Genomic DNA, 20,430 nt, shown 5'->3' on the forward strand with positions numbered 1-20,430 from the left:
CGGAGCAGAGACTGAATAGGCGGTGTGTAGGGCACAAAAGCCCACCAGCTCCAGAGCGCTATCACCAGGAGCTGAATGAATGGAGACGTCGCTGAGGATGAAGAGAAAGAGGAATCTGCTGCCAATCGCTAAGCAGAATTCGAGCTGCAGACAACCTTTAATATAAGCATTATTTCTTACAAAGAGCAACAACAACGCCATCAATCATAATAATAATAATAATGATAATAATAATAATAATAATAATAATAATAATAATAATAATAATAATAATAATAATTGAAACCTTATCTTTACTTCAAATTCTGCTGGTTATACACCTACCTCATTTACTGCTACTGCTTGTGGTCTCATTTAAACATTCAAACACACAAATCTGTGACTAAGTATTAATAGACATTTTGGTGCTTTACTTATATTTATGTTGTCTCTAGTGATTTGAACGGGTCGTTAGGTATCATTATTATTGATGATGCACAGTGAACTAAAGAACTGACTTTTGTTTTAAAACACATACACATACACACACACATACACATACACACATACACATACACACATACACACACACACATACACATACACACATACACATACACACACACATACACACATACACACACACACATACACATACACACATACACATACACACATACACATACACACATACACACACACATACATACACATACACACATACACACACACACATACATACATACACACATACATACATACATACACACACATACACACATACACATCCACCCGCGCGCGCGCGGTGCGGAAGTTGTAATCCGGAAGTTAAAAAAATTACCACCCATGTATGTGGTTTGATATATTTTCTTGAGCTCTTTGGCTAAGTAGCAGCATTTATCCTGTCTGTAAGTTTCACATTGTCATGTACAGTTGATGTAACATATAGTTTCCTTTCTGAGAGATTTAAACGAAAGCGATAATTGACGTTACATCCATTGAACTTAGCTTGAACTCAGGCACTAGATCTGGCTCGATAGTTTAGCCTTTAGCTTGCTAGCATGAGTGACATCAAGCTGTTTTAATCTCATATCAATCAGTTTTTGTTTTAGTTTTGTTGGTTTGTTGAAACCATGTCTTTACTCGCTAGTTTATTAAACGTCTGAGTTGTTACTATATCATGAATGAACGCGATTTGTGAGAAGCGAAATTGCCTTTAACGTGTAAGTTGTTTCCTTTGCTTTAGCTTTTAAGGGAGCAGATGTTTGCTCTCCTTTCCAAAAGAACATGTTTCCGAGGTCTCCAGGCTTCCCTCTCAAGCAAGGGCAAGTTAATGGGTTATTCCCCCATTGCATTGTACCCCATAACTTCTCACAACAACAAACTGAAGCCAATCTGAACATCATAAAGTGAGACTGTGATTTCTTGTTCATCTTCGTTATTGCTTCAATATATTACACAGAACCACATGTCCTTATTTTACAGAAGTGTTTAGTTTAAAATCTTGCTTCCCTTAGCTTGCTTGGCCAACCTTTGAATGTATTCCCTCATATACCAAAATATCAGTGGAAAGCTGCACCAGAAATTTCTCACAACAGTCAAAATGGATCCAGAAAGTAAGCCTGGCTCTTCATATATATGATCGTTTTGCGGATATATTATATATTCGTGTACATTATTGTTTCGCAGTCAGCCTTTAATGACTTTCGATATGTAATTCATATAGGAGGAAAAGTGACGGAAACATGCAGCATGACCTCAAGAAGCAGCGCTTTGGTTCTTCTCATCCATATGGACACCCAGCCAAAAGCGGCACTTACAGCCCAGTGCCTCGGGGTGAGCAGGGGCAAACCAGTGGGTTTGTGAGGGAGGTCTGTTCTCCTACTCACTCCCCTATACGCCATCTGGTCAGCTCTAAACCACAGTGCAGCGTTCCATTTGTCAGAGAGGAGTACAGTCAGAATTCCTTGCCATCACACGTAATCAAAGATAAGGTATACTCTGACTCACCTTGCTTGTTTTTCACCAAGCCATTTTATGTGATCTTTATTAAAAGCACTGAATTAATGTTTCAGCTGAGCCAGCAGATTCTGGATCTGTTCCACACTTGCGAACAGAAGGTTGAGGACTTGGAGAAGAAGGAATTCTGTCGTGCGAGGTTGCAGACTGACATTCAGAGGCTCTTCCCGTGTATGTTTGCTTCAAACCTCCATCCACTGTGTTGAGCTGCACTGTAAAGACATCATTTTAAATGATGCTGTCTCTCATACAGGTGCGAGGATCTTCCTGGCAGGGTCGACCCTGAACGGTTTCGGTAGTCGAACCAGTGATGCTGATTTATGTCTTGTTGTTCAGGAGCGTCCAGTAAGTTCATTTATTTGTGAGTAGTAACATATCATATTAAGACGACTAATTCGACTTTCCGTTCTTTCATTGCTTCATTATAAAGATTGCCTATGTATTTTGCCTTTTATAGATTAACCAGAAAACAGATGCAGTGTACATACTCAGTCTTGTGCAGAAGCTGTTATACAAACTGTGTAAGTCTATTGAAGTTATAAAGCAGAGCCGGAATATGAGCAAGGATGAAATTTGACATAATGTGCTTCGGTCCACAGCTTACATTGAGAGACCTCAGCTCATCCGAGCAAAAGTGCCAATACTGAAGTTCAAGGACAGAGTCAGGTAGGAAGTCAAACAGCACAGAAACACAAGATCCTAGGGGTCATTAATGCATGTTGTACTTGTTACATTGTAGTAGTCTGCTTGTGACTCTTTTGGATAAGTAATTACAGTTCCGAACAATACTATGACATTTTTGGAATTTACTTAAAGAAGAATCTGTTTTTCGTCACAAATCCTTTTCTTTGCGTATCCCAGCTTGTTTGGAAGCCAGGATAAAAGTGCAGGGTCAGCAATGATACATCACTCCTATAGCAGAGAGGGTTAAGGGCCTTGTTCAAGAGCCCTAGGGCTTGAACTCTTGAACTTCTGATCAGTAACCCAAAGCCTTGAGTGTTGATCCACCACTTGCACCCCAGACCTTAGTGTGTGCCACAGATTACATTGTTGTAGATTACATTATTGTAGTCTATTAATTATGCATCCAGGTAATGCACAACGCCTACTTTGTGCTTGCACACACTGGATCCTTATTAAAGGACAGTTCTCAGCATCACAGTGTGTGCATGGCACTGACATATATGCTTCCTCACGTAGCTTCACAGTTAAACAGTATAGCCCCTGTTTTTAACATCCAGTTTGCATCACTCAAACTCTTCAGTTTTGTTGTCAGCTGGATATGTTTATATTTGTTGTTTACACTGTTCTCAATCTGTACTGACTTGACCTACTTAGTCTACACCTCGGTATAAATGGAAATGATGATGACCAATTAACTGAGCTTTCATACAATGGCAGTTAATTATTTAATATTTTAAAATTGTCTTCACTAGTAATTTTGATGATTGGAAACAAATCCATTATCTTCATCCTACCTACTTCTGTCTAACTGCAGTGGCGTGGAGTTTGATTTGAATGTTAACAACATCGTGGGAATCAGGAACACTTTCCTACTGCGGACGTACGCATACCGTAAGTGCACGTCGAGTTCTCAGAGTGGGTTCTGTGATTGGATCTTTGTTTTTAAATGATGTGTTGAGAATAGAGATCACTTTTTACTGCTGTCTAAAAATATTAACAAATAATAACAATAAGCATTGTGGACCTGTTGGAATAAATTTTATTTGATTCTTGACAACTTTTAAAACCAGGTTTAAAGATCGTCAACTTAACTATAATTAAAATAATCGTTTAATAATTCATTGAAAATGATACATGAATGATTCAAATGTATTAACATGGTGTAACTAGTTTGGGTCCACAGCTCTGATACAAGTCCCCTTTTTTTTTCTCTCCAGCAAAAAATGTTTGTTTTTACTTTCCTGGATTTCATGTTAGTGATCACACAAAGTAATTACATGAGTCTGCACTGTGAATAGATGAGAGTCCTGAAGAGTCCTGTTCAAGTAGGGAAAAAATAAAAAAGAATTTCTTCTTTATCCTATTCACAGTTACAATGCATTTGAATCAGAAATGCCTTTGGCTGAACACACACATCTTAGGACAAGTCTGCACAAAATATGTGGTAATTTTAAACAATTGCAAGCTACTGCAAATTCTGCAATGAGGAAAACATGAATTCCAGGAAAGACTATGACACGGTTCATATTTGCTTAACGGACTTTTAGCACATTAAATAAAATGTGCTGTGATTTTTAAGGCTGTCTGTGAATGACTTCAGTTCTGTAACATAGAATTATAACATATAGAATTATAGTACTGTAAAAATGGTTAAAATAATTCTAAACAGAAATGTGCTTTACTGAACTATCAGCTTCCGTATATTTATTCTGTTCATTTATCTGCATCTGTGGCTCCTGTCATTTAGTGGAGAAGCGCGTTCGCCCCATCATCCTTGTGATCAAGAAGTGGGCTGGTCATCACAGGATCAACGATGCCAGCCGTGGAACCCTGAGCAGCTACTCACTGGTCCTAATGGTCCTACATTACCTCCAGAGTAAGTACCAGTCACAGAAATGTACACAAAAAGCCAATAGTGTGAGGGGACTAGTAGCTATAAACTGAAGATTGATCATCACAAGTCATCACACCTGTCTTCGGTGTATAGCAAAAACAAAAGAGGCATTATGATGAGGCATACTATTCTGCCTTTTTGACGGTTGTGGTCACATTCCGTACTGTATCCTTCACATGTGTTTGTTTATGCAATCCTGGACAGATTTGAATGTTTAATGTCTTTTTTTTAAGCTCTTCCAGAACCTGTCATTCCTTGCCTTCAAAAGGATTATCCAGTAAGCATTTCATCCACATTTGTGTTCTTGTTAAACATAAGGGTCAGATTTACTTGAACTTAAACTAACATGATGGCAAAATGTCTGCAGGAGTGTTTCAGCCCTGTAATGGATATTCATCTAGTTCCAGACGGCCCCAAGAGCATTCCTCCATTTCTGTCGAAGAACCAGTCTTCTCTTGGAGACTTGCTCCTCGGCTTCCTGAAATACTATGCCACAGTTTTCAGGTCAGTACTATTTTTTGTTTTCATGCACCTCTTTAAGGTACCTTTTAACCTTTTTCATATGTAAGTTATCGTAGTGGTATTCGATTTCCAAAATGATTCATATTCAGAGCTCCTGGATTCAAACAGCAGAAATGTTACCACATAAATTTTCTCTTTATTGATAGTCAGTGCAACTTTCATATTGTGACCCAACATCAGGTTTAGTCCTGGCCTTATTAGTTTTTTTTACCTATGTAACTAGCTATTTACTACTTACTTCCCGAATACTTCAATATTCATTTTCATTTAGTTCAACACTCATTTAGTTCACACATGTGTGTTAAAGCTTTTCTTAGTCCTTCATTAGACTGCATGTCCTGCAAATCTGCCAGGCTCTTGTTTCATTGAACTGTTTGACTGACAGTAACAGGTCTGACATTTCCCCCTTTTTATGGCCCTGGCTGAGCCTCTGACATGGCTTACTTTATCATGTTCAGAATAAACAATGCACATGACAAAATAAAGAAATGTATATACCTGCCTGTCATGGTGGCAGGTTTAAATTCCATGCATTACTGTTTGTGTTACAGATGGGACAAGTACGTCATCTCAGTCCGTGAAGCAAAAGCTCTGCCCAAGTCAAACTGCTGGGAATGGAGAAGCAATTTCCTTTATGTTGAGGGTGACTTCACATTTCTTCTTTCTGAGTCATTTTTAGACAGCAAATAAACCCCCTTTGATGGCTGTCCTTTCAGCTCTGTGCAGTTTTGTCTTGGGTACGCTCAATGGGCACTTTTTTAGGAACACCCGTACATCTACTCATTCATGTAATTGTCTAATCAGCCAGTCGTGTGATGCATCAAAACTTTGGTTCTGTCTGACCAAAAGGCTAGAGTAACTTAGATTAACAGATATCAGCAGAACATCTTTAAGATGTGATAGAGTGTGAGATTCGCAGTCAGAAAGATCACTTGTAAAATCTGCAGGAATTCAGTGATTCAGTCGTATCAGCATGGTGCAGAAGCTCAAAGGAAAGTTTCCAAGATCTTGTGGAATCCATGCCACAAAGAATTCAGGCTAAGATCAAAGTTAGGCCCTAGCCAGTGTTGATTAAAGTGTTCCTAGTAAAGTGCTCAGTGAGTGTAATTCTGACAATTTGTGGAATTGACTACAAATTAGAATATTAGCTAATTCAAATTTTTATTTACCATTATATTGATATAATCACTTGTTTCTGTTTTTTAGAACCATTTGACAGCTCGAACACAGCAAGAGCAGTTCATGAGAAAATGAAGTTTGATGCCATCAAAGCAGTGTTTACAGAGGTATTTGTCAGTTAAAGTACTTAGAAGACTGCTAAATACATTTTTCCGTGCACTACTGTTTTTAAATAATTCTAATACTTGTTTAAATGGTCTGTTCTTACTGTGCAACTCTTTACAGTCTTGGCAGGTCCTGCAAGTGAGGAAAGATCTGAACTACATTTTACCCATTAGATAGACCCAAGCCCAGACTGAAGTTATGAACCTTGTTTTATGAAGACAGCTGAACCATTTTCATGATCTTCGAGTTTGGTGGTCATCTTGAACCACTTTTCTTGCAAACCCCATCACCTCTACACTGCAACCTGTTTAAGTTAAAAATAGTGTTGAATAATTATCTTGTCTTTGTTTTCTTGGTTAGTTTTGGGATTTGGGCAGCACTGCGATGCTAGCCACAAGTTCCTTAAGATTCAAGACTAAAAAGCTGTAGTCTCATATGAGCTTCAAACGTGCAGACGAGGTAGTGACAATTGCACAATGTTTGTAGGTAGCTCTTCAGGTTCCCTTCCCAAACAGGTCATTGATCTGTTCTGTATTTCCTTACTGAAATATAATTAGCATCTGGTCTCTCATTCAACACATGATTTTTGACACTTTAATTAATGCCTTAGAAAATAACAGCATTAGAAAATCACTGGTGTATGTTGCCGTTTCTTGCTTTATTGTCACTTTTTGTACCTTCTGTACAGTCTTTTTAATGTTTATTTAATGAATTAAAATTTCTATATTTAAATGTCTTGTTGGCCATCTTGATTAAAATGCATTTCATAAACAAGGACAAGAAAAACACTGATTAAAAGAAACTTAAGGCTAGACACTTGAGATTAACGTAGACGAGTGATATCAGAATTAATCTCATTAATTCTGATATCACTTGTCTATGGTTCAACTCTAGTGTCTAGCCTTAAGACAGCAAGTGAACAGTCAGTTTTTAATGTTACTGACCAAAACAGCAGGCTTCTGGGGTGTTGAAGACTTTTTAAATGGATGTGGGGAGGCTTGTCCATACAGTCCATAAGATCTAATGCAGTGCACGTTGCTAAAAAGGTTAATGCTGTGTATGACATAAAGGTGTCAGAACAGTGAATTACAGCTTGATGCATATAGGCTGCATAGCAGTAGACTGGTCAGCATGACCATGCTAACCAAACATGACAACAGTGTGCACATGAACAACAAGAAGGCAAGCAGCAACAAACAGTGAGATGCTCTGGACAATGTTCTACTTTAAAATGTAAAATGTTTTTGAAAATGTACCACCTATCTAAACACTAAACAAGTGGTATTCTCTAATGCCAGTGGTCACTTCTTTCAGCAGGATGTTGACTTGCTCAGAGCTGCTTTGGTGGCACTTAATATATAATAATAAGCAGGTGGTTAAATAAATGGGGGAACGTATTAGACAGTATTAGATAGATAGTAAGAAAGAAAGATAGAAAGAAAGAAAGAAAGAAAGAAAGAACGAACAAACCTTATTGTCATTTCATAGTACAGATACACAGCAACGAATTGCAGTTTGGCATCTACCAGAAGTACAAAGAGTAGCAAAAGTGCAAATAGACAAGTGCAGATAAATATGTAGCATATGTACAGCATGTAATATATATAGACATAGATGTAAACATATGTACAGTGAATAAATATAAATAAATATATAGCAGTGCAGAGATGTGTGGACATGGCAGTGATGTGTAAAGTGTTACGGTTAAAGTGATGGTTGTGTGTGTGTGACATATGTCCACGCAGGTGGCTAGGACTACTTACTAAGTCCTTAGCTCTAGCACTGAATTTAACTAGCTTGTACAGTTTTTTTTTTTTTTATGCTTGCGTTATGTCCTGAGTTCATCATGAAGCATTTGAGTGAAGAGGTTGTGGTGTAAAATTAGCTCTGAGCTTCAGGCCTCACAAAACATGGAGGTGTCCAACTGGTGTCATATTACACACCATAGCGCGGTTATAGTTTATCATATAAACACGGCTGGACTTCATTTATCTTCTTTTGCTGTCTTAAAAAAAAAGAGAAAGAAGAAACAGTCTTGTAAAGGCTGCAAACTCTCCTGAAAAGGAAAAGAAACTGTTTTTTTCTGGTTTTCTCACTGCGTGCGAGAGCAGAGCTCGACAATCATTTGCATTCTATTTCGAGCGCGCTGAGTAAGACGAACCGAGCGCACTTGCGATGGTCCCGACACGAAGCTGCACTGCTTTCAATAAAAAAATTTAAATCACTTCCACGGTTTAAGACGAACAAAATGGAGTCTCATGCGCAGGAAGAAACTGAGAGTACTTTGCCGGAGATTCAGGACGACGGGACTGAGGCAACCAACATTGACGACGACGAAGTTGAAGAACTTCATAACAGGTGGCTGGGTGTAGAGTTAATGCTCTTTGTAAAGGTTACATGACTAATGCATGCTGATAGTTTATTAAAACTTGTAAAACTAGGAGTATTTACCAAGACCACCAAACAATACCTGGGTTTTTACCCTAGATTTTTATTAATGCATATGGCACAGGTTGGTTTTTTATTTTATTTTATTTATTAAAAAGAAATTCAGTTTATTTCTTATTAAAAAGTTCTCCATAATAAATCCATTTTTGTCCTAGGATATATTTTCCTGCTAGGATAATATCTGTTGCGCTCGAAGAGCTACAAATCTTAGTGTCCCAACAACTTTAGTGTCCCAACTCGTCACGCCTAAGATGTTCTCAAGTTGCTCTACCACGTAGACTCACATACCTTTTCTCTTTATAACTCCTGCTTTGCTTTTTTAAATGTGTTTGAACAGTTTAAAGGAAGTAGTTGACGATCCGGCCGTAAAGCCCAAGTTCCAGTGCCTGATGGTGGACCCGTCGTTTTCCATGGTGACTGTACAGAGCGAGGACAGTGGGATTGTGTGGGAGACTGCGTCAAGCAGGTGCTCAACCCCATGGGCATCAGAAGCCAGCTCTCCATCAGATTCATACAGCCTGGAGGGTTCAGGGACACAGGGTAATATAGTCATCATTATGGATGAAGATAAGGTGAAAAGAAGGAAAAAAACAAGCAGTAAAGGGAAGTTGGGTGACAGGTTTCGCAGACCAGGCTCCAGATTGTCAGGCCCTGCAATAGGAGAGGAGAGACCTGCAATGATTGAAGTCTCTGTGCCAAATATAAGATGTGAAGATTCAGAGAATGGTCAAACAGCAGAGGGAAAACCAGACAAGGATCAAGAGCTATTTAACTTGATTTCTGAGGGTTTTGAAATCCTCAATATTGTAGTACCATCAAAACTTCCTACAGTGGATGAGGAATGCAGTACAGAATTGCCAGACAATTTGTCCTACTTGGAGGACACTCCAAAGATCAAAACAAAGTGCACACATGAAAGCTTAGCTCCCACCACCATTCCTAAGGACACAGACATAGAAATTCAGAACGTAAAAGAAGACAGTCCCACAGACTTATCTCAGACTTCTGCTAATGAGCAGCTCAAGACAGATGAACATGATATGGACTACTTAGAGAAATTCACACTGCTAGATCAACATGCACCAGATGATGAGTCTGAGAAGCCTGGGCCTACACAGGATATCCAGCAAGAGGAGCCTAAGGTGCCAGAACAAAAGGTGGAGGACACAGTTGATGAGAGTTCCTTTGTCATTGTCACTGAGGTTGAATTCGCAGATGATCATCTAGATGAAGTGTTTTATGGAGGAAGTTGCAATGCAGAACCATCAAACCATAAAGAAAACAAAGCACCTGCAAGTGGGAGCTTTAAAATACTCAAAGAGTGTGGTTCAACTTTATTTGGCAGCCAGGAGACTATCCTTACTCCGATTTTCCTTCCCCCTGGCCCACCCAAGATCATAGATCAAGTACTCCTAGATGAGCCACGAGCATTGTCGTTCCATTACTCAGATCTTTATGAAGATGCTCTTGGTGATAGAAAAAATGAGGATGACACCTCAGACATCGAAAGTGTTGTTTCAGAAAAGTCATTTAAAAGACGTTATTCTGATTCAGATGAAGGAGATGGCTACCTGGAGAAATTCATATTGAAAGATGACACTCCAGTGGTTGAAGATGTACAAGAGGTTGACACTGCACCCAGTGACAGAGTGATATGGCCAGAAAGTAAATTTGAAATGACTGGATGTTTAATTCGTGTTAAGGATGATGCTCCCCAAGAAGAGGATGTTGGTGCCGATCAAGCCGAGTTAGAGAGTGAACATGATGTTAAAGATGAATGTCAGCCTTCATATTCGTCAAAGGACTGTGAGGATTGTGATGGGCTGCAAACTGGCTGTGTAACTGTTAAGAGTGTTTCAGAGAATTTAAAGGGATGTGAAGATTGTGATATGAAAACTGGTTGTGCGTCCCAAAAAACTGTCTCATCTGATAAACTTCCTTTAATAAAAGAGCTGCATAAAACAGCAAATCAAGAAGTAGATAAAATGTTATTGATAGAAGATGGAAAACAAAGTGAAGTTCGGGTATTAAAACACAATGACAAACAGGTTTCCGGTGATTTAATAGAAGAAAATGTAACTGGACTGAATGATAAAGTTGAGATTCAAGAAACCATTAGTATTACCAAGGAAGAAGCATTGGGCAAGGGTCAGCAAGTTACAACTACAACACAAGAATTAGGTATAACTAATTTAGTGAAAGATTTTGATATAAAAGATACATCACCAAAAAGTACAGCTGAAGAAATAGGAAGCCAACTTCAAGAAGAAATCAGTCAAAAAAAGCTCTGTGAATCAGAGAAATGTGAAGATGAGACCATGAATTTTGGTGAAAAAATTATAGAATGCCATGTAATAAAAGAGATACCTGCTTTAGAGGAAGTCCTGAAAGATACTGCAGGGAAGCAGGAGCAAGTCACTGACAAAACTCTGGTCCCAGAAGTGGAAGATGTAAACAGTGAAATCAAAACTACGCAGAAACAGAAACGTTTATATGAAGCAGGTACGACTGAAGAGAAAGTTGAAGAATCCAAGGTTGAGGTTACAGAAAAGCAAAAAGAACTGATTGAGACAGACACAATGACAGTGTTTGATAGAAAGACTTCAGGTACAGACAGTGTAACAACAGAGAAGAAAGAATCTGTCTTTACACATGGGAAGAAAGATGAGGAGACATACTTAGAGTTACCAACAGGTGATGATCTCAGAGAGATCTCGACTGATACCAAAGAGCCTGAAAGTGATGTTATGTGTCCTCCTGCTCCTGAGATCACTGAACGGGATCTAGCATCAGAAGTGGTTGATGAGGAAGGTGGCAGGGACGAGAGCCAAGCGTTAGCAGATGTTTTAAGTGATTCACATGCTGAGATTGAGATGATTTCACTCATTCCTGCTAAGGAACCAGATGCCTCATCCAAAATTACTGTGTCAGCCACTGCAACTAAGGAAGAGATACTGGATGTAGTTATAGACAGAAGTAAGTTAGAGACCACTTGTGAGGCCCATAAGCCTGTACACCAAGTAGATATGAACAAAGTAGATGGTGTCTCTAAAGTGTCAGTACAGCAAGTGGAAGGAGAAAGTAAAAGTAAAACCAAAAAAATACTTCTAAAGGATACACACAAAGAAGAGTTCTGGAGAACTCTGGAACCTGCAAGTCCTTCTTCTCCAATGGAGATGCTGGACTCAACAATGAGGGTTTCACCTTTAGAAGATGTAGATTATATTAAAGAAAATGATAAATTTGCCATGGATCGAAACATAAAAAGAGACAAAGTCCCCTTTTCAACTTTACGTAGTTTCAGCCCACTGGAAGACCTTTCTGGCTTTGGCCGTGATTTGACAGAGCCTGATTTGCAAAAGGAAATTTATGAGGAGCTAGATTATGAGATGGTCACTGAGCACGATGCAAGGCAGTCAGAGACCGAAGTAACTGTAGCTAAAGAAGAATATCTGGAACATGGCCAGGATCAATCTCAAGAGCCTACATTTGAGGCAGACTATGAATTTATTGAGGACTTGGATAGTACCCAAATGTCAGAGCTCAGTCAAATGAAGGAAAAAGTAGAAATTCAGCCAATGGATGCATTTTGCCTTGTCTGTCGTTGCCCAATCTTATTGAGTGATGGTGGGCATGGAATTCATGAGGTGTCAACGTTGGAAAAAGCATTTGTAGACATTAAGGTAAGTTCATCTTTATTTTAAACAGTCCTACCTATAAACTCTATAATATTCATTGTGATACGATTATACTGTTGTGGAAATTATGGAGTATATAGGTAGGAATGTTCCTCTATGGTCCCCCATGACATCTTTTCCCAGCAGCCTGATATCTGATCTACATCAAGATTCTCTTAGGAAAACTTGGATCATGAAGTCACCAATGGTTCATTTCTTTTTATGCAGAGCCAATGACTGCTGGCATTTATAACCTTGTATAATGTGACTTTACTGCTTACTTTTAGTTTCAGTGCCTGTTGATAGTTAATATGCATAGAGAAATATGCATATGCTAGAAATCATATATAATGCATGATTGATGTTGTATTCATTTCCTAAACAACAGATCAGTCCTGATTTTGAAGAGTTTGATCTGTAAAAAAAAACATGCACAGAAATGAATAGGTAAAAAATGTAAACGTTAATATGAAAATTAGTAATTATTCTAACATGGAAAGTTTTAAAAACATGATCTATTTTGTGGTTCTATCTTTAGAATCAGTTGAGTAACTGCATATCAGTTCTACAAGAAAGATCAGAAAACATTGAGGATATGGTTTCCGAACTTGAGATGGCGTACAACTCTGTGGAGGTATACTCTGATTTAAATGTAGAATTTGCATTTAATAGCTTTTAATTTTGCCTTGAATTTCATCCAAGATCTACAAAATTACATCTGATTTTGTCCTTGTCTGGCATCACACAGGAGCAATGCGAGGACGGTGAGAAAGCCCTGGATGAGCAAAACAAGGAGATGATGAAGCTGGTGATGGAGAGGTATAATGAAATGTCTCAGGCAATGGAGGAGGAGAAAAAGGCCAAACTTGAGCAGCTTTACGATCAAATAGTGTCTTTCCAAAAGAGCATTGACTCAGCCAAGGAGACGATGGAAGTGACCACAAAAGAGACGGAAGAGACGGATGAGTTAGCATTTCTGTTGGTGAGTTTGGCTTTACTGAGACTTTGTATTCTTTCTAATTTCATATGCTCAAAGCCATCAAAGCCATGCTCAAATGTATCATCAATTATACCAATATTTAATGTATCTGAGGGTGTTATATAAAGAGGCCCATGTTAACACAAAGAACTATGAATAGCTGGTGTCAGCCACATAATACACTTGTACTCAGGCTATGGCTAAAACAATTATTTTTCATTTTAGCAATGACATAAGTCATTGTAATGTGTTATGGTACAAACTATAAATCATGTACTAGTCATAATATAATAAAAATAAAAAACTGTCTAAAAGAATAACATTGAATTAATCTGTGTGAATAAATCATCTTGATCATTACTATCATCACATATGTAAAATTCATTCTTCAGAAGTAACTGTGTTCAATCAGATGTCTTTTTCTTCCATCTACAGTCATACAAAGACATTGATACAAGGTAATAATGAGTGTGTTGCACACGGTGTGACCTTAGTTAACACTCACACAGTTACAGTGCCTGATATATTTTGAATACAATTATGTAAGGTTTGCAGTGAAGAAGATGAAGTGTGTACTGATGTCTTTGCTGCTGCTTTTTTGAAGTGTATAATTATTCGCAAGTTTTTAACAAGTCTGCATGTGGATAAAGCACCGAAGCTAAAATGAATGCGGGGGTTTGCGTTGCAGTTCAGAAATGGAAATGAATGCATATAGGAGCTATAGTGTATAATATACCTATACAATATATAAAATACATTTCATTCCATATCTTATACTCTATGTTTGTGCTATTGATTAATGGCAGGTTAAAAACAGCTTTAGACTCAGTCATGCCTCTAGAGCTTGGCCCACGAGGTTTGCTTGTATTTGAAGATTATGCCAAAGGTACCACAGGAAATGGGAAGAGAAACCGGGAGGTGATTCCAGGTATGTCGTTAATACACCAGGTGTGTAAAGGACCCCTCTTGAATTATTATCTAATTTGAGTAAGATTAAGAAGAAAGCCAAGAATCATTACATGTAAGAAGAAAGAAAGCTAAAGGTCTAGGTTTGGTCTAGGTCTAGGTTTGACCCTACAATCAGTTTATTTGTTCTAAATAGTCATTTCATTTCTGCTGTTAATAGTGCCCCAGCAACCCCATCTTCAGCCGCAGGAAGTTAATTCTGGCACAAGCGCCTCTGTCACTGTGTACTGGACAGTGAATGAAGGAGACATCATTGACTGTTTTCAGGTCTACTGCATGGAAGAACCTCAAGGAGGTAAGACAGGATCATCAGAATCAGATTTATAGGGTTGCACAGTCTGTCATTCACAGATGAAGTGTTCCCAGTGATGTCCGTAAATAATGATGTCCTTTACTACTTTGTTCTGGTCTGGAGAAAGTTAAGTTGGAATTGTACAATGACTAATGTTTCTATTCACTAACACTTCAGTATACAGTACTGTATGTGTGGAGGGTCACATACTGGACATATTACAGGTACGTTTGAATTGAATGTAAAGTGTTACCAGTATATTTCAGGGTTTGAGAACTATTCATACAGTATGAAACCTATTCATAGGTCTCTGTTAAGTTTTAATCATTAAAAGTTCTAATCTGCTATTTTTATTATACTTGGGATTGATTATGTAACAGCTCAGTTATTCTGGTTGCAAGGCAAATCACAGGTTTATATTAATGTGTCCATTCTAATGCGTACAAGGATACAAAGACTCGCGTTATTGATGTTCCACATAAACTGATTTTTAAATGTGTGTAATTGATAATATGGTGAAGTTAGCAGGTTAACATAAGGCTGCTCCTTTATATTTTTCAACACTGCAGAGCCAATAATTTCACTCAGGCTGGTGAGGGAACAGCGGTTTATAGCTTTTATAAAATGAGTAATGTTTCTGGATGAAATGAATCACATGTAACTATAAATGGATAAAAATGATTGTTAGCATTGGTAAACTAAACACATTGTTCTTATTGGAAAATGCAAGATTTTACCTGTGGTGTTTTGTTCCATGTTTTTATTTGATTAAACTAAAGTAGATGGTTTCTTTTAATGTCACTTTTTTATCTGTAGCCATCTCAGAGGAGTACAGAGTGACAGTGAAGGAGAGTCACTGTAATCTGGAAGAGCTGGAGCCAGATAAGTGCTATAAAGTATGGGTGATGGCAGTGAACTACACTGGCTGCAGTCTGCCCAGTGAGAGACTTCCTTTTAGAACAGGTCAGTGTGATGTATAGTGCGGTGCCAAGTTTCACACAATCCTTGAGGATTATATTTTCCAGAGAATTATCTGGATGTTAAGTGTACACGTGTTCAAATAATATATGCCATTTAGATAAATGTAGTCTTAACAAACACAAACACTGTGAAAAGTGCTCTTATCGTAACAGCCAAATCCTTATGGGACATAAAGAAATGTAGTCAAATATTTGTGCTGTGTCTGACAGAGTCATCTGGCAGCAAAGTAAATGCTTTGAGACTAGAAGCACTTATAAAAATGGCCTTGTATGGCATATTTCAGTTAAGAAATCATTTTTCATCATTTTTCAAATGGTAAAAAGCCAGAGAGACCATAAAACATGAAGCAATAACTACAGGGAGACAGTCTTACGGATAACTGAGTCCAAATAAGAGATTCATCGTCAAAGGTACCAGAGGAAAGGCTGATGAGAAGCACACTGATGCCTGTCTGCATGTTTCAGTAAACAATTTATCACAGTGTTTCTGAAGCCAATCTGGGAATACTGGCGGAGAAGCAAGTATACACACTGGGTGGGACACGAGTTATATTCAGGTCACGATGCACACACATTAACCAGCTCATCCACACTAAGAGGACATACAGTACAGTATAGCCAGTCCTCCTAACAGCATTCTTGGGAGGATGTGGGAGGAAACCGGAGAACATGGAGGAAACTTTCTGTCATATTCTGGAGAGTAATATCAACCATGCAGAGTAGAGGATGTAGAATAAATGTACATAGTTATAACAGAAATATAAACATTTTGTTTAAGTTGGACAGGATTACTGAATACATATTTTTATATAGAATATTATATCCATTTTAATGTGTGCATGTGAATTAGAGATACTATGTATCAGGATTAATACGATTTAACCTTGGTATTAAGATTAATCTACCCACTTATTTACAGTACACTTAATCCTTTACTGTGTCTGTTTGTACAGCCCCATCTGTTCCAGTGATTAACCCAGAAGCCTGCACAGTTTTGTGGGAATCTGCTACAATCCGCTGGAGCTTGTCTCAGCCCAGCGCTGCCGAGAGCTTCACTCTAGAGTACTGCCGCCAATACGCCTTGGAGGGAGAGGGCCTCAGGTACATGTCAAATACTGCACTCTCTAGAGATTCTGCCATTCCCATGGGGTCTTTTTAAAGCAATATGTCAGTCTTTTTCAACCTATTCTCTATCTGCTCAATCTGGACAATGTGATACAATGGATAAAAAATTGTTATGCAGGACTGTTATGCAGTTATTGAATTTCATTAACAAATGCATTCATTAAAATATGTGATTGTGTAACGTGTATCTAAAACTCACTGCTGCGGAGGATGATACATGTGATTACTGTGAATGGTAGCACTTAGAAACCATGGAAATGACTTGGCACTGCGATTGATATGAACAGCTTAGCTCTCGAGTCCCCGTCAGTGAAAAGGTGATACGTTTAACAAAATAGACCTCGTGTTTAAACAGGAATGGATTTCCTGGTTACATATTTGCACTTTTTGACCATATAGTACACAATTATGGAAGGGAAATAATTCATAATCACGCTTTCTGGTTTCCCAAGAAAAGGATGGCTGCCCCTTTGAGTCCGATTCCTCTCAAGGTTTTTTCTAATATTGTCTCAGGGAGGTTTTCCTCAGCACCATCACCTCTTGCTCATTAGGAATACATTTATAAAGTTATATCCTGAATTAATATATTTCTGTAAAGCTGCTTTGTAACAAAATGTACAAATTGCATTGAATTAAAACTACAGTACCCTCAATACCACTCTAACTGTAAGTCTTAGTATGAAACTTAAATGAGAAAATGCTTACTAAAGCTGTTTCTACAGGGGTTTTTTTCATCTTTCCAAGGAAAATTTTTTTTACTGAAGCTGCATACACTTTTCCTTATTTGTGATATCAGTAGAGGGTCAGGTTTTGAGCTGTGTTGTAATGCTTAACTACAAACCTTCTGGTTTCTCTGTAACATGACAAGCATATTTTTTTTATCCTATTAACTATAAGAGAGAGAAGAAAGTTGGTATGAGAACATCTGTTCATGACTGCTGTAACGTAAATGATAAAAGAAACTTATGCTACAACATAATATGCAACTATAAACAATTAAAAAGTGTCATTTATTAATAATTAATAAATGAACAATTCCAATCGTTATTAAATCACAGTTGCATAAGAGGATTAAAAGACTTCTGGAAATGCTGTTAGAGAAAAATGGTACATAAACTTTAGATAGAAATACATGAATTTTCCTTTCACGTCATCTATGTTTTATATCGCATTAGGATATAACAGAAATGACACATCTTATTAGCTTATGTATTGCCCATATACATTTCATTTATGGCATATACCAGCATTTTTATACAACTGAGCAATTGAGGGTTAAGGGCTTTGCTTAGGGGTCAAGCAGTGGCAGCTTGGTAGATCTGGGATTTGAACTTATGGCCTTCCGTTTGACCCCTTACCATATATAATGTAATTGACAGTCTGATCTAACAATCTCAAGCAAAACTGTATGACATCTACAATGCATTATTCTCAATGCACTGAACAAGCAGCTACTATTTGCCCTCATGCTCCAAAAATGCAGCGTACAGCACTTAGAGGCTGTATAATAAGATAAAACTGACTAATGCAGGTATCTTTCCTTACAGGTCTGTGTCTGGGATAAAAGGCTGTGAGCATAAGGTCCTCCTTCAATCCAATGAGAACTTCCTCTTTTACATCAAATCAGTGAACAGTGCAGGAGCCAGTGATCAGAGCGAGGCAGCTCTTATCTCCACACGAGGTCAGAGCCAAGACCATCTCAGTATTTCATTACAGCTAGAGAATTGTATCATCTAGGTAATATCTGCATGTGTATTATGTAATAGACAGATAGTATAAACTGTTGTCCCAGGAGTCTCTGTGTTGATGCAGTTGTTTCAGTCTGTATTTTGAACTGTTCAGGTACCAGGTTCCACTTACTGAGTGAAACAGCTAATATAGCGCTGAAGGTTTCTGAAGACAAGAGCTCTGTGCAGTATCCTGTGGAAACCTACAATAAGATGTCCACACTTATAGAGTAAGAGCTTAAATCACAGTAATTTTATTATTTCATTCAGCCACACTTAATTGTCCCTTTAATGGCACACCACTTCACCATGCACTTAAATGAGCACAAACTTGTAACCTTGACTTGTATGATTTTACTGTACAAACTCAAACTGATTTCTCACTGGCAGAGTTTTAGCTCACCAGTATTCTTAGTCCCTGAACTATTTATACTAGCATGAAGATCTAAACTTCTGTGCAGAGCACTTCTGTAAGTCACTCTACATATGGATGTCTGCTGAATACAGTAAATGTAAAATTAGCATGAGTGATTAACAGGGAGAGAAATTTAATGCGTTTTCCTAAAACAGACCTACTGTATATTGCAAATGTTATTATCTAAACGTTTATGCAAAATGCTAATTCGGGTATACTATAATTAAGAGCTACATCTGTAGTCCTAAAGAAAATCTTTCAAGGATGGCACTTTTTTCAGGAGAAAGAACTTGTCCTTATGTTTACCAGTGTAGACAGAAAGATTATTAAAGCTGAATAAAAATATATAATAACAAACTTTTCATCCTAAGCCTTTATTTTGCTATATTTCTACTGTTGTTTAATCCTGTTTTAGGAGAAAAAGCAGCTCTTAGATTTCAGTTATATATTAGATTCAAGGTTACTAGGTGAATGAGAATGTGTGCTTTTAGTGGAAGTTGTTGTCCTTGATAATTACACATGACTACAGATGCACAGGATAGAGAGTACATTGAAAGTGTTGGAGCATTTCCCTCTTTCTTTTTTTTTAGTTGACTGCTGTTTTCTAATTCTAATTCATACACATTTCTTGGCAGATGTCCAGCAGTTAGAGGCGAGCTTCTACCGCGAGTTGGATATCATTACTGGGAAACGGTGGTAACTGGCTGTAAAGCCTACCGCATTGGTGTTGCCTATCAGACAGAACCACAGGACAGCACAGTGGGTGACAGCAGCACCTCCTGGTGTCTGCACTGTGTACCCACCTCCATCAGGTTGGATACTATCACTGTAGTCTAGCATTCATGCCATCTTTATTAACTGTATTTCCATCACCCTCATTCCATGTCACTGTTGACTGTCACAGCTGTAGGTTCGAGCTACTTCACGACAGCGTGGAATCGGACATTTTTGTTACGGACGTTCCTGCTCGAATTGGCGCTCTTCTGGACTTCATACAGGGCCGCTTGGTCTTCTTCAACGCTCAGAATGGCCAGTGTCTGGGCTCTTTCCAACAAGCCTTCATCCAGCCCTGCTACCCCATATTCACCCTGGAGAGACCTGGGAACCTAGAGCTTAAGATGACCACAGAGGTCCCAGAGTTTGCCAAGCAGTGGTAGCTCTAGGATTTCTGGAGAATCTGTCTTTATTTTATTGCCCTTGAGATTGCAATCTATCAGACTTTGTAAATGTGTGTCATATTTTTTAGGTATTTAAAAAATAATTTGACATTTCAGGCTCAAAGGTTTAAACATAAAGTATTTTGTTAAAGGGATACTGCAGCATTTTAATTCATCTCTGTCTAGCATATAGAATTACCGTACTGGGACAAAAATGGGAAAATATATGGCTGGAACTAACAATAATTTAAAGCCTTTTTTTTTTTAAATAAATAAATAAAT

At 38.1% G+C, this 20,430-nt stretch overlaps 2 protein-coding genes across 2 annotated transcripts; both read left to right on the plus strand.

Annotated features, from left to right (window-relative positions):
- The first annotated feature begins 769 nt into the window (after positions 1–769).
- tent2 (terminal nucleotidyltransferase 2) lies at positions 770–7,114 on the plus strand. Its single transcript, XM_060883820.1, has 15 exons — positions 770–887; positions 1,226–1,388; positions 1,497–1,595; positions 1,706–1,973; positions 2,055–2,169; positions 2,252–2,343; positions 2,456–2,519; positions 2,598–2,664; positions 3,497–3,573; positions 4,430–4,558; positions 4,810–4,853; positions 4,944–5,080; positions 5,650–5,741; positions 6,305–6,384; positions 6,503–7,114. The coding sequence occupies exons 2-15, from the start codon at positions 1,267–1,269 to the stop codon at positions 6,557–6,559; spliced, it is 1,443 nt and encodes a 480-aa protein (XP_060739803.1). The 5' UTR covers positions 770–887; positions 1,226–1,266; the 3' UTR covers positions 6,560–7,114.
- Positions 7,115–8,538: 1,424 nt separating this feature from the next.
- Positions 8,539–20,409, plus strand: cmya5 (cardiomyopathy associated 5). Its single transcript, XM_060883011.1, has 13 exons — positions 8,539–8,740; positions 9,168–12,513; positions 13,046–13,141; positions 13,256–13,489; positions 13,922–13,944; positions 14,293–14,414; positions 14,613–14,747; positions 15,561–15,707; positions 16,678–16,825; positions 18,397–18,530; positions 18,692–18,806; positions 19,627–19,803; positions 19,896–20,409. Exons 1-13 carry the CDS (start codon positions 8,631–8,633, stop codon positions 20,146–20,148), a joined length of 5,040 nt encoding a protein of 1,679 aa, XP_060738994.1. The 5' UTR covers positions 8,539–8,630; the 3' UTR covers positions 20,149–20,409.
- The last annotated feature ends 21 nt before the right edge of the window (positions 20,410–20,430 follow it).

The sequence above is a fragment of the Tachysurus vachellii genome, chromosome 12 (assembly GCF_030014155.1).
Source record: "Tachysurus vachellii isolate PV-2020 chromosome 12, HZAU_Pvac_v1, whole genome shotgun sequence".
Taxonomy (NCBI): domain Eukaryota; kingdom Metazoa; phylum Chordata; class Actinopteri; order Siluriformes; family Bagridae; genus Tachysurus; species Tachysurus vachellii.

Bases quoted from the DNA above. Each gene is read 5' to 3' on its own strand.
- tent2 (XM_060883820.1), top strand. From the start codon at position 1,267: ATGTTTCCGAGGTCTCCAGGCTTCCCTCTCAAGCAAGGGCAAGTTAAT. The intron at 4,559-4,809 runs GTAAGTACCAGT...CTTTTTTTTAAG, and splicing joins GGTCCTACATTACCTCCAGA to CTCTTCCAGAACCTGTCATT. The intron at 5,081-5,649 runs GTCAGTACTATT...TTTGTGTTACAG, and splicing joins TACTATGCCACAGTTTTCAG to ATGGGACAAGTACGTCATCT.
- cmya5 (XM_060883011.1), top strand. From the start codon at position 8,631: ATGGAGTCTCATGCGCAGGAAGAAACTGAGAGTACTTTGCCGGAGATT. The intron at 14,748-15,560 runs GTAAGACAGGAT...TTTTATCTGTAG, and splicing joins CATGGAAGAACCTCAAGGAG to CCATCTCAGAGGAGTACAGA. The intron at 19,804-19,895 runs GTTGGATACTAT...TGACTGTCACAG, and splicing joins TGTGTACCCACCTCCATCAG to CTGTAGGTTCGAGCTACTTC.